Source organism: Canis lupus, chromosome 27, assembly GCF_011100685.1.
Source record: "Canis lupus familiaris isolate Mischka breed German Shepherd chromosome 27, alternate assembly UU_Cfam_GSD_1.0, whole genome shotgun sequence".
In the NCBI taxonomy this organism is placed as follows: domain Eukaryota; kingdom Metazoa; phylum Chordata; class Mammalia; order Carnivora; family Canidae; genus Canis; species Canis lupus.
This window is the reverse complement of record NC_049248.1, coordinates 43,600,117-43,612,413: the sequence shown is the minus strand read 5'-3', so window position 1 is coordinate 43,612,413 and position 12,297 is coordinate 43,600,117. Positions and strand designations below refer to the sequence as shown.

General features: G+C 50.2%; 1 protein-coding gene across 2 annotated transcripts in view; it reads right to left on the bottom strand.

Moving 5' to 3' along the window:
- Positions 1–2,985, bottom strand: part of ACVR1B (activin A receptor type 1B) — a 35,937-nt gene extending 32,952 nt beyond the window's left edge. For both annotated transcript variants that reach the window (XM_038577720.1, XM_038577719.1), the window contains exon 1: positions 2,845–2,985. In XM_038577720.1, coding sequence (XP_038433648.1) covers positions 2,845–2,935 — 91 coding nt within the window. In that variant the 5' untranslated portion in view covers positions 2,936–2,985. The remainder of the gene's footprint in view (positions 1–2,844) is intronic.
- Positions 2,986–12,297: the final 9,312 nt, after the last annotated feature.

The following is a 12,297-nucleotide window of genomic DNA, read 5'->3' as shown; positions in this document are numbered from 1 at the left end:
GCAAAGTTCCGGGGCTGCGATCTGGCCTCCTCCCTCCGTCTGGCCCCAACCTTTAACCAGAGTGGCCATTTTATTATGTTTTAATCACATCTGTTCCAGGAGCTCTTCTAACAAATAACCAACCAGAGAATTCTCTTTTTCCCTCACAGGGCTCACTCCCACTGCACCTCAAATCCGCGTCCACTCAACGAGAGTACAAGGACTTGGCCTGGAATTAGATTTTCAAGTCTGTTCACAGAAATTCAGAATGTTCCTATCAGAACCTCAAATGTCTCCCTCGTTGCTTTTGTCTTAAGAAATGAATGTCCTGTTCTCCCTCCACCAACTAAGGCGACTTTACATTTTCAAAGACCCATGTGAAAATTCCAAAGCGAGGCCTCAAAAACCTGCTACGCCTGTCAAGTGAAGGCTGCTCATAACCCGGAATTCATTCTCCTGGTCACCGGCCTTTTCCCAAGTGGCGGTTAATGCGCCAGCAGGAGCACCCAGCCCCGCTGCCCTCATGTCAAGTCCCAGGGAGCGGCAGGGCAGGCGCGGGGCTGCCGGCCCGGCCACTCCCCCAGCTCACCTAGGGGAGCGCACAGAGGAAGTGCAGGGGAGGAAAGCAATCAACTTCTTGTTATCCCACAGCCTCTATTTTTCCCAGAACTGACGTTTTACTCCAGCCTTTTGCAACAGTGGTCTCTGTAGCATGCACTATTGGCAACTACATGTGTCCCGGAAAAAACTGTAGTGTCTGGCCAAGAAGTTTAAAGGCCTTCGAGAATGTTTGCTGGACACACAACCTAATTTCCAATTTACCAAAAAAAGAAACTAACTCCCCATCATGCCCACCCCATCCTCACCCTAACAAACATCCATTTTAGGAAGGCTACCAAAAAAATTAAATAAATAAAATAAAACAAACAAACAAACAAAAAAACCCCTCTGTCCTAAGCTGGATTACCAGTGAAACATTCTTAACTAGGCTCACCACAAGAAAAACCCCGCAGACGCTACACCAAATCAACAGGGAAATGGTGGTTAAAAATCTTCAATATATCAGGGACAGGGTACAAAACGTTCTATGGGAAGAACCTCAAGATTTCTCCGGACACACGCAAGAATGACAACCCCCAAGACTGAGTCTCCTTATTTACTATCCTACTAGAGAAATGACATTATGTTACACATTCCAGAAACATGGCCCACGATAAGGCCCAGCAAGCAAACATTATTCACGGAGAGCATCATCTCACCACAACTGTCAGCCGCCTTTCGCAGACCTTCCCCACGGCCACCAGACCCCACGGCAGATCACCCGCGCGCAGAGCGGCGGGCCCCAGGAACACACACGAGGTGCCTAACACAAGCATTAGCCAGCGAACAAAGACCCCACTGCACAGGCTCCACCGCTGGGAACAAATATCAAAGCTGGCGATAATGAACTTGTTTTCCAGACTCCCAAGCAAGCTGATGTCTTCTCGCGTGTGTCTGGTTTATTAAGGAAGCCTGAGCCCACCTGAGAATCTTTATTTTTAGTGGCGAGGGCAGCCACAGAACTGCACACTGGCTCTCCCAGAGCCGGGAGGTGAGGGGCTGCAGAGGAAGGAGTCAAAGCCCGGGCTTTGTACATCAGGGGCCAATACAGCCCTGATCGCCTCTCCCGGATCCATCTGTGGGTCAATAATCACTTCGATAGAACTGCCAAATATAACCTGCATCTGCTACCCCAATGCCAAAACACATCCCAGACGACTCTCTTAAATCGGGGTATTTTAGGGTTTCGGCGGCTCTTCTCAGCCCCCAAAGCCTCATAAACAACACGCCCAGGCCGGTGTGTCCCACGGAAAGGTACCCACCTCTATCCGGGAGGAGGGTGGGGGTGGGATCAGGGAGCAGAAGGCTGTGGGGGCTGGAAGGTGAGGGGTGTGTGAGGGTGGGGGAGTGCGTGGGGGGCAGGGCCGGGCCACAGGGATTGTGTGGGCAGGTAAATAAGTGCTGACCAAGGGCCGGAGGGGTGGAGGGGTGGGGGGTGAGGGGGAGCCCATCCAGGGGTGGGATCTTTACATGATCTTGGGGGGTAGGAGGGAGGTTCTAGGATTTCACCTGAGAGGCATCCACAAAGTGACTACCTGAATGGGCCCCCTGGGGTGGGGTGGGGTGGGGTGGGGTGCGGTGCGCTGGGGGTGGGGGGCGGGGGGAAGCCAGGCGGAAAGCAAATACACCTAGATGCAGATTAACCGTTCTGGAACCAGGTTTCCTAGGGTTAGAGAGATTCCAAAGCCAAGCTCAAAAAAAAAAAAAAAAAAGGGGAAAAAAAAAAACCCCACGTTTAGGGGCCTGTTGGTCTCGCTTCCTCCGGGCATGTGTCCGTGGGGGGGGGGGGTGCCCCGCTGAACTCGGAGGGGCTGCGCGTCGGGGCGGGGGGGCTCCCTCTCCAGAACGCGAGCGAGGGAGGGGAGGTAGGGACGCCCCAGGGCAGGTCCCTAAGGGAAGGTTAGAGACCCCCTGCCCCTGTCATTGGAGGTGCGCAAGGGCTCGCAGCACCAGGAGACCTCGGGGCGGCACAGAGCACCTGGGGGGGGCCCCCGGCCCTGGACGCGCGGACCCCGCGGCTCGGGGGCCCACCCGCGCCCCTCCGCGGAGCAGGGAGCCGGCCGCGCGCCCCCGGGGCTCCCCGGCCCCCGCCCCGCTGGAGGGGGCCGGCGCGGGGTCGGGCTGCAGGGGCCGCCGCGCCCGCCGGGCCCCCGCCTCCCCCGCGCCCCCCGCGCCCCCCGCGCCGCCGCGCCGTGCGCCTGGGGAGGGGGCCGCGGCCCCGGGCCTCGCGCGCGCCCGCCGCCTCCGCCCCGGCCGGGGACTCACCCTGGATCCCCCGGGGCCCCGGCCCGCCGCCGCCCGCCAGCAGGAGCACGACGAGGGGCAGGAAGGAGGAGGCTCCGGCCGACTCCGCCATAGTAACCGCCGCCGCCGCCGCAGCCCAGCAGCGCCCAGCGCGCGCGCCCCCGGCGCCGCCCCTCCCCCGCTCCCGCCCGCCCGCCCGCACGTGCGCTCCCGGCCGAGCCGCCGCCGCGCGCGCCCCCGAAGGGCGGGGCCGGGGCGCGCGGGCGCCCGCCTTAAAGGGGAGTGTCCCTTTAAGCGTTAAAGGGGTGGGAGGGGCCGGCGCCGCGGCCGCCTCGCGCGGGGGCGGGGCGGCGCGCGCGGGGATCGGCCCCGGACCCCCCCAACCCCGCCTCACCCGCTCCCTGCCCCGCACCCGGCTCGCGCGCGCGGGCTCCCGCCCCTCCATCCCCCTCCGCTCCCTGTCCCGCCCGCCTCCCCCCACCCCTGCGGGCCGCGGCGGGGATCCCTGCACGCACTACCTGTGCGATCGCAGCCTGCGGCGCCCCTTTGCAGGGCTGAGCTGAGCTCGGTCTTGCAGGGGCGTGGGGCGGCGGGCGGGGGGAGGGGGGCACTGCGGGAGGCGCATCCTGCCCCGAGGTCAGCAGTTTGGCGTTCTGCAGCAAACAAACGCCTTAAAACTGCCCCTACCCATTCCCCACGGGCTGCTGTTACCCGTCTTCAAGAAATAATAAGAGATGACAAAACACGCGCGGAAAAAATGTTAACAGGTTGCGTGTTGATGGCTGTGAACAGCTGGAGACTTAAGTAGGCAGGATAGGGACGCCTCGGGGGGCTCAGCGGTTGAGCATCTGCATTGGGCTCAGGGCTCAGGGCGTGACCTCGGGGTCCTGGGATCGAGTCCCACCCACATCAGGCTCCCTGCATGGAGCTTGCTTCTCCCTCTGCCTGTGTCTCTGCCTCTCTCTCTGTGTGTGTCCCTCATGAATAAATAAAATCTTAAAAAAAAAAAAAAAAAGTAGGCAGGGATGGAAGACCAATAAATGAGGGCCCATCCATGGGATGGAGCGTTATGGAGCGATTACAAAATTATGTTTATAAAAGCTGATACGGTGAGAAGATGTTTGTGTGATCATGTTAAATGAGCAAGCAAAAGACCAACCTATTTACAGTTATTATTCTGATTTTAACTGTATGGGGGAAAGAGTGGAAAGGGATTACCGGATATGATCAGTAGTTATGGCCATGATAGAGAATTTTTCTTTCTTTCTTTTTTTTTTTTACTTTTTTCTTGAAGTATTTCAATGTTTTCTGAATATTTTACAGATAAACAAGTGTTGCTTTCAAATTTAGAGAAGAGTAGTTATAGAAGGTTAACTGAATCGCCCATATCTTTTTGAAAAGACTTTGCTGGGGGATCCTTGGGTGGCTCAGCAGTTGGGCGGGCGCCTGCCTTTGGCCCAGGGCATGATTCTGGAGTCAGGGGATCGAGTCCCAGGATAGAGTCCCACCTCTAGCTCCCTGCATGGAGCTTGCTTCTCCCTCTGTCTGTGTCTCTGCCTCTCTCTGTGTGTCTCTCATGAATGGGTGAATGAAATTAAAAAAAAAGAAAAAAGAAAAGACTTCGCTTTCTTTAGTTTGAGAAACAATTTGAGCTCATGGAGGGGGCTAGGTCTTTGGAACCAGAGTTCTAGATCTGATTTTTTCCTTTTCTTACTAACTGGCATGAAAACGTGGTCAAGTTTCTTAACCTCTCTCTCTCTCTCTTTAAAAAAAAAAATAGAAAAGATTTGATTTATTTACTCATGAGAGACACACAGAGAGAGGCAGGATCCCTGTGGGGAGCCTGATGTGGGACTCGATCCCAAGACCCTGGGATCAGGCCCTGAGCTGAAGGGAGACACTCAACCACTGAGCCACCCAGGTGCCCCTCTTAACCTCTCTAATTACAGCGCCTCATCATCCAACATCTAGGCGTGGAGAGGATGACCGGAGGTGGGGGCAGCGTTTCCCAAAAAGGAATCCTCATAAGTTATTACCATTCTGAAGAATGCCCCTCCTCGCATCCAGAAAAAAAACAAGACAGCAGCCACACTCCCCAGACACAACTCACACACAAACACACACGTGCAAAGTCACGCAGAGACCCTGTCTACAAGCTTGTCAGTGGCTGGATGAGTAAACACCTTATTTTTATACCGCTCTCCCTCATCACCCCAAAATGGGCACACACACCCCAGTCCATCTAACTGGTCTCTCAAGCTCTGCTCCACCCATACTTAGGGCACCCAGCTATGATGTGCGCAGCGCTGGGTTACCGAGCCTTAACAAAGTACCACAAACCGGGTGGCTTAAAATAACAGAAATTTATTCTCTCGCAGTTCGGGAGGCTAGAAATCTGAAACCAGGGTGTCAGCAGGCCCATGCTCTCTCTGAAGCCTCTAGGGAAGAATCCTTCCTTGTCTCTTCTGGCTTCTGGTGGTTCCCAGAATCCTTGGTGTTCCCTGGCTTGTGGAAGCATAATTTCATTCTCTGCCTCCGTTTTCACATGGCCATCTTTTCTCCGTGTATCTCTGTGTCCAAATTTCCCTCTTCCTATAAAGACACCAGTCACTGGATCAGGGCCAACCCTAATCCAGTATGAGTTCAAGTAATTTTAACTTGATTCTATCTGCACAGATCCTATTTCTAAAAAGGGATCCCATTCATAGGTTCTGGGTGGACATGAATTTGGGGGAGACACTATTCAATACAGTTACATTCACCAACCCCTGTGGTTGGGGAGAGGAAGCTGATCCATCAGGGGGACATTTCTGAGGCCAAAAAGAAGGGACTGTCTTTCCCTGAAACCTTGTGAAGCACTAGCACTGTGCTACCGATACAGAAGGAACCTGTGGCTGCTTCCTAGACTGCAAGGTCAGCTACGTACCTGTATACACAGCCTGGGGAACCAGAACACGGGTCAACAACCCAAAAGCCAGTTCTGCCGTCTCGCTTGATAGCAATTGACTTTGAGCAAGGCGTTTTACCTCCCCGAACCTCGATTCACTCGTCTGTAAAATGGAGCTGATAATAGTTCTGTCTAGGGACACCTGGGTGGCTCAGTCGGTTAAGCGTCCGACTCTTGGTTTTGGCTCAGGTCATGGTCTCAGGGTTGGGAGAGTGAGCCCTGTGTCAGGCTCCGAGCTCCGCAGCAAGTCTGCTTGAAGTTCTCTCTCTCTCCTCCTCTGCCCCTTCCCCTGTGCTCTCTCTCTCTCTCCCTCTCTCTCTAAAGTAAATACATCTTTAAAAAAAAAAAAGTTCTAGCTTACAAAGATGCTGTGAGGATATCATATGTAAAGCACTTGGCATAGCTTCTGAACACATAGGAAGTGATATAAAAAGAATAGCTATTATTATGATGACGATTTGACCTTTACTGCAATCCTGTAAAGTGGTTGAGGCACGTCAGTGTGTGCGCAATTTGCAGGTGAGGCTGTTGAGACCTAGGGAAGGTGAGCAAGTTGCCGAAGCTCACATATAATTAAGTGTTGAAGGCAAACCTGCTGGTCCTGTGCACCTTCAACATCATAGCATCTCCTGCTTTCCCCAGGACTGGTCTCCAAGATCCAGCTGAAGCGGGGGAAATTAGACTGGCTGGAGTGTGGGAGGGGTTAGTTAGACCCTCACACCCCGTTCCTGAGTTTGGCTCATCCCTTCAAATTAGAGCTTTCCTCTGTGATGTGCCTACCTTCCCTTTTAGGTACTGAGCCGAGCCCTACTGAGCCCAATTTATCTGTGTCCCGTCCACAGCTCAGATCTCTGACCATCCCTGAAGGCTTCAGCAAAGCGTCCATTTCTGTACACCTCCTTAATCTTAGGACTGGACCCACATCACAATCTATAAACTTCCTGCCTGCCCTGCTCAGTCCCTTTGTCATGGGATTCTTCAGAGCTTACTCCCCACGCTCTCTACTGACTACACCATCCAGTGTTACAGCTGCCGTCTTAGTCACAGTGCACCAGGACATTGTCATCTTAGGGGATTTGGCACAGTTCCTCTTGGTGGGCAGCAGGCTCATTAACCTCAAGAAGGTAATAGCTCATCTTCATTCATCCATTCTACAAGCATGCATGGAGCACCTATGGTATACCCGGTGTAACATGTAAACACAGATAAGTCACGGTCCTTGCCCTTATGGAACTTACAATAGTAGAGACAAGTATTTTTAAAAAGGCAACAACAGGGCGCCTGGGTGGCACAGTTAGTTAAGCGTCTGACTCCTGATTTCGGCTCAGGTCCTGATCAAGCCCCACGTCAGGCCCTGCACTGGGCATGAAGCCTGCTTAAGATTCTCTCTCTCAGGACGCCCAGGTGGCTCAGTGGTTTAGCGCCGCCTTCAGCCTGGGGTGTGATCCTGGAGACCCGGGATTGAGTTCCACATCAGGCTCTCTGTGTGCTTCTCCCACTGCCTGTGTCTCTGCCTCTCTCTCTCTCTCTCTCTCTCTCTATGTATCTCATGAATAAATAAATAAAACCTTTAAAAAAAAAAAAGATTCTCTCTCTTGGGACAGCTGGGTGGCTCAGTGGTTGAGTGTCTGCTTTAGGCTCAGGGTGTGATGCCGGGGTTCTGGGATCAAGTCTCACATTGGGGACGCCTGGGTGGGGCTCAGCAGTTGAGTGTCTGCCTGCGACCCAAGGCATGATCCTGGAGTCCCAGGATCGAGTTCCACCCCGGGCTCCCTGCATGGAGGCTCCCACTGCCTGTCTCTACCTCTCTTTTTCTTTGTCTCTCATGAATAAATAAATACAATCTTAAAAAAAGAAAATCCCACATTGGGCTCCCCGCAGGGAGCCTACTTCTCCCTCTGCCTATGTCTCTGCTTCTCTCTGTGTGTCTCTCATGAATAAATAAATAAAATCTTAAAAAAAAAAAGATTCTCTATCTTTCCCTCTCCTTCCACCCCTCCATTCTCTCTCCCCCTCCTCTCTAAAAAAAAAAAAAAAAAGGCAACAATATGTTATATATGCTACAATACACACCAGTAAAGGGTCAGTGGGGGCACTCAGGAGGGAATGGATGATTCAACTCTGCAGGCACAAGCTAAGGAGGTGGGAAAGGTTTCACAGAGAGGCCATGCTACAGCTGACTCTTAGAAGATCAAAGAACGTCCCCTAGATAGACAGGTTTGTGTGGGGCAAGGGGAAGCAGGAGGTTGTTTCCAGCAGAGAGAGCAGAGCAGAATGAGCAAGATACTGAAGTAAAATTGCCTGGCATGTAGGGGAAGCATGAGCAAAATGGCACCACCCCCCAAGGATGTTGTGGAGATAGACAGATGTCGAAGTATACTTGGAAATGCACTTTTCTCCAGTGTTCTTGGCCAGGTTCTAAGCAGACATGGTTTTTGGTTTGTTTTTATCATATTTTTGTTTTAGAAAGACCACTTTGCTAAACCAAATGAACTTGAACTTTGTGCTGATGGTTGGAGGAAGGCAGGACTGGTGGTAGGGAAGCCAAAGAGGAGGCAATTCCAGTAATCCAGACAAGATAGTAGGAGGACCTGACCCTAGGCAGCAGCGATGGAAATGGGAAAGAAATGTGGGGGCACCTGGCTGGCTCTGTCAGTGGAGTGCATGACTCTTGATCTCAGTGTTTTGAGTTCCAGCCCCACGTTGGATGAAGAGATGACTTAAAAAAATAAGGTCTTAGAAAAAAATAACAAATGTGGGTTTGAGAGATTTGAAAGATTGAGTGGATGTGGAAAGTGAAAAGGAAGTGGGGATGGCCCAGACGACTCCAAGATGATCTGGCTTGGTTGACCGGATGCTTGGTGGCTCCACCCAACAGACTGGCAAGAGCTGGTTTGGGAGAAAGGTAATGAGCTCCACATTGGGCGTACTGAGTTTGAAGGGCCTCTCGTAGGTAACTGGAACTGTGAAGATGTGGATTTGGAAGTCAGCAGCATATCATAGTTGTTCAAACAGCTCAGGGGTGTTGCTGGAAGTACAGCAACACTGGCAGGAAAGAGGAAATGGAGAAGGAACAGTCAAATAGGAAAAGAACCTAGAAAGAGTAGAATCATGGAAGCAAGGCAGGAAAGGGTTCTCTTGAGATCAATGGTTTCTAATGTTGAGAAGGGGTAAAGTAAGATGAGGAACAAAGAGTGTCTAGGATCTGTTGCCTAGAAGCCCATTGGTGAAGCTTACCCGAGTGGGTTCAGTGCACTGTGGGGTAGAGGCCTGGTGGGCTGCAAGTGAATGGCAAATGAAGGCTTAGAAAGGCTGAGAGTCATCTATTCTTTTTTTTTTTTTTTTTTCATCTATTCTTTAAAAGAACTTGGCTGAGGGGCACCTGGGTGGCTCAGTCAGTCAAGAGTCCAACTCTTGATTTTGGCTCAGGTCATGATCTCAGGGTCCTGAGTCAAGTCTTGCATCTTTGGGCTCTGCACTGGGTGCTGGGCATGGAGCATGGAGCCTGCTTAAGATTCTCTCTCCTTCTGCCCCTCCGCTCCCCTTCTCATAAATAAATAAATAAATAAATAGATAGATAGATAGATAGATAAATAAATAAATAAATAAATAAATAAATAAATAAATAAAAGAATGTGGCTGTGATCGGAGAGGGAGGTTTGGATTTCCTTCAAAATGATGGACCAGTTTCCCTGAGCAAACCTTCTGCTGAAGAAGCAACTCAAAATGCTTAGTAAATTACTCAAGTCAAAAACTAAGGAACAAAAGAGAGGAAAGCAGAATAGCAAAGCTGGCTTTCACCTTGAGATTATTTGTATACAAGGTGAACTTGAATTTTGGTTTTCAAAGGCAAGCAGGATACAGGGAACAGAAGACAGAGCCCAGGCCTGCCCAAGGTGAGGAGTCTAATAAGCAACCATCTGCACAAAGCTGTGACCCATAATGGGTAATAATATACTAGGTTGAAGGATGAACTAGAAATAATTCACTCCTCGAGGAGATAGGCAAGGAAAATTGCCGGACTTGACCCTTGGCTCTGAGTGAGAACGGGGGAAAGTCTTCCCTGAGAATCACAACCCCAAGCTGGCCTCATTACAAATTCCCCCTACCGGTGCGATCTGAAAAACTAAACACTATTTAGAATCAAAGGGTCCTGGGCTGCTGGTACCTCCTGACAATACCTAGAAGAAAGAAGAGCAGATCATCTCTAGATGAGCCACCTTCAACTCAGGCTACAAGGAATTTTCACAGACAAAATTCCAAGAAATATAATCTCTGTAGTCAAAAATCCAAAAACAAAACAAAACAAAACAAAAATCCAAAAACAATTAAATAGGGACAAGAGAAAAATAACAGTCAGCTTAAATTGTATACAATAGTTCCTCCTATCCACAGAGGATACATTCCAAGACCCCCATGGATGCTTGAAACTGCAGATAGTACCAAACCCTTTATATACTGTTTTTTCCTATACATACATACACACCTTTTTTAAAAAAAGATTTTATTTATTTATTCATGAGAGACACTGAGAGAGGGGCAGAGACCCAGGCAAAGGGAGAAGCAGGCTCCATGCAGGGAGCCCGACCTGGGACTCGATCCCAGGTCTCCAGGATCACACCCTGGGCTGAAAGCGGTGCTAAACCGCTAAGCCACCCGGGCTGCCCACATACATACCTTTGATAAAGTTTAACTTATAAATTAGGCGCAGTAAGGGATTAACAACAATAACAACAAAATAGAGGAATTATAACAATATACTATAATAAAAGTCATGTAAACGTGGTCTCTCAAAATATCCTATTGTACTGTACTCACCCTTCTCCTTGTGATGATGTGAGATGATAAAATGTCTACAACATGAAATGAATAAGGTAAATGACGTGGGCATTATAATGTAGTGTAGGCTTCTATTGACTTTCCAACAATATGTCAGAAGAAGCATCATCTGCTTCTGGGCCATGGTTGACCACAGATGACTAAAACTGTGGAAAGGGAAACCACAGGTAAGGGAGGCTACTGTACCCATAAAAAATACCTTTCAGGGCAGCCTGGGTGGCTCAGTGGTTTAGCGTCGCCTTAGGCCCAGGGCCTGATCCTGGAGACCTAGGATTGAGTCCCATGTCCAGCTCCCTGCTTGGAGCCTGCTTCTCCCTCTGCCTGTGTCACTGCCTCTCTCTGTCTCTCTTTGTGTCTCTCATGAATAAATAAATAAAATATTTTTTAAAATGTATTTCAAAAATATAGGCTAGGGACACCTGGGTGGCTCAGTGGTTGAGCCTCTGCCTTTGGTTCAGGGCGTGATCCCAGAGTCCTGGGATCGAGTCCCACATCAGGCTTCCTATGGGCAGCCTGCTTCTCCCTCTGCCTATGTCTCTGCCTCTCTCTGTCTCTCATGAATAAATAAATAAAATCTTTTTTTAAAAAAATAAAGGCTAAATAAAAAGTGTATAAGTTATGTATGAATTCATGCATACTTTATTGTCAGATATTTGCTAATAAAAGAGAAACAGATTACATAACTTCCAGGTGAAGAGAAGAAAGAAAATAGAATGAGAAAAAATAATCTACCCAAAAGGAGGCAAGAAAGGAAAGGAAAAAATGATATTAAGGTAAGATGAATAGAAATCTAAACAAAATGGTGAAAATAAATTCAGATATGTCCATGATTACAATAAATGCGAATGGGCTAAATAATTCAATTTAAAGATATAGATTTCCAGATTGGACAAGAGAAAGAGAGAGAAAGAGATTTCTAGGAGGATACACAAGGTCACAGAAGGGTTTGCTGTGTTTTCTTGCTTTAATAGGAAGGGAGGGATTGCAACTTAGACTGCAATAAAGGAGCCAACGGGAGTTCAAAGATACAGGAAGAAGAAGGAATAAGTGATGGAGCCAGAACCCAGGATGGATGGGGAACACAGATCAAGATCCAGAGGTACAGGGAGTAGCCTTGGCCAGAGGCTGGAAGGAGAAGGTGAACCAAGGGAGTTTACAGGCAGGAGAGGGCCACCTGGGTGTTCTCAGTCAAATTGCAGTCATAGCCCTCTGTTGTGGTACAATATGGTCAGGAGGCAGGATGGCATATGACGGTGGATCTGCTTGAAGAGTGGTGAGCATTTGTAAAAGCCCCTGTGGGAAAGGTGTGCAGGGACATGGAAAAGCAGAAAGGGATTGTCAGAGTGGCACCAGGGCCCAGACAGTGTTGCAGAACATAAAGCCGAGGTCCTAACAAGCTTTGGTACAGTTTCCTCTGGAAAAACTCAGCAGCCCTGGATGGGAGCAGAAGAGGGGACATTTGGAGGATGAAGGGGTAGGGAGTGGGGTGATAGGGTCTGGTGGGTGAACTAACGGACAGGGAGCTGAGGGAAGCAGAGGGAGGGCAGTATAGGAAGGGGAGGGAATTGAATGTTATGGCTGGTGGCTGAGGATGGGAAGCTGGCCAGTGGGGCTGCTGTGGCTCTGTGAGACCCAGAGGCCCCAACAGCATCAGGGACCCAGCGCCATCAGCCATGTGCAGTCTGTGC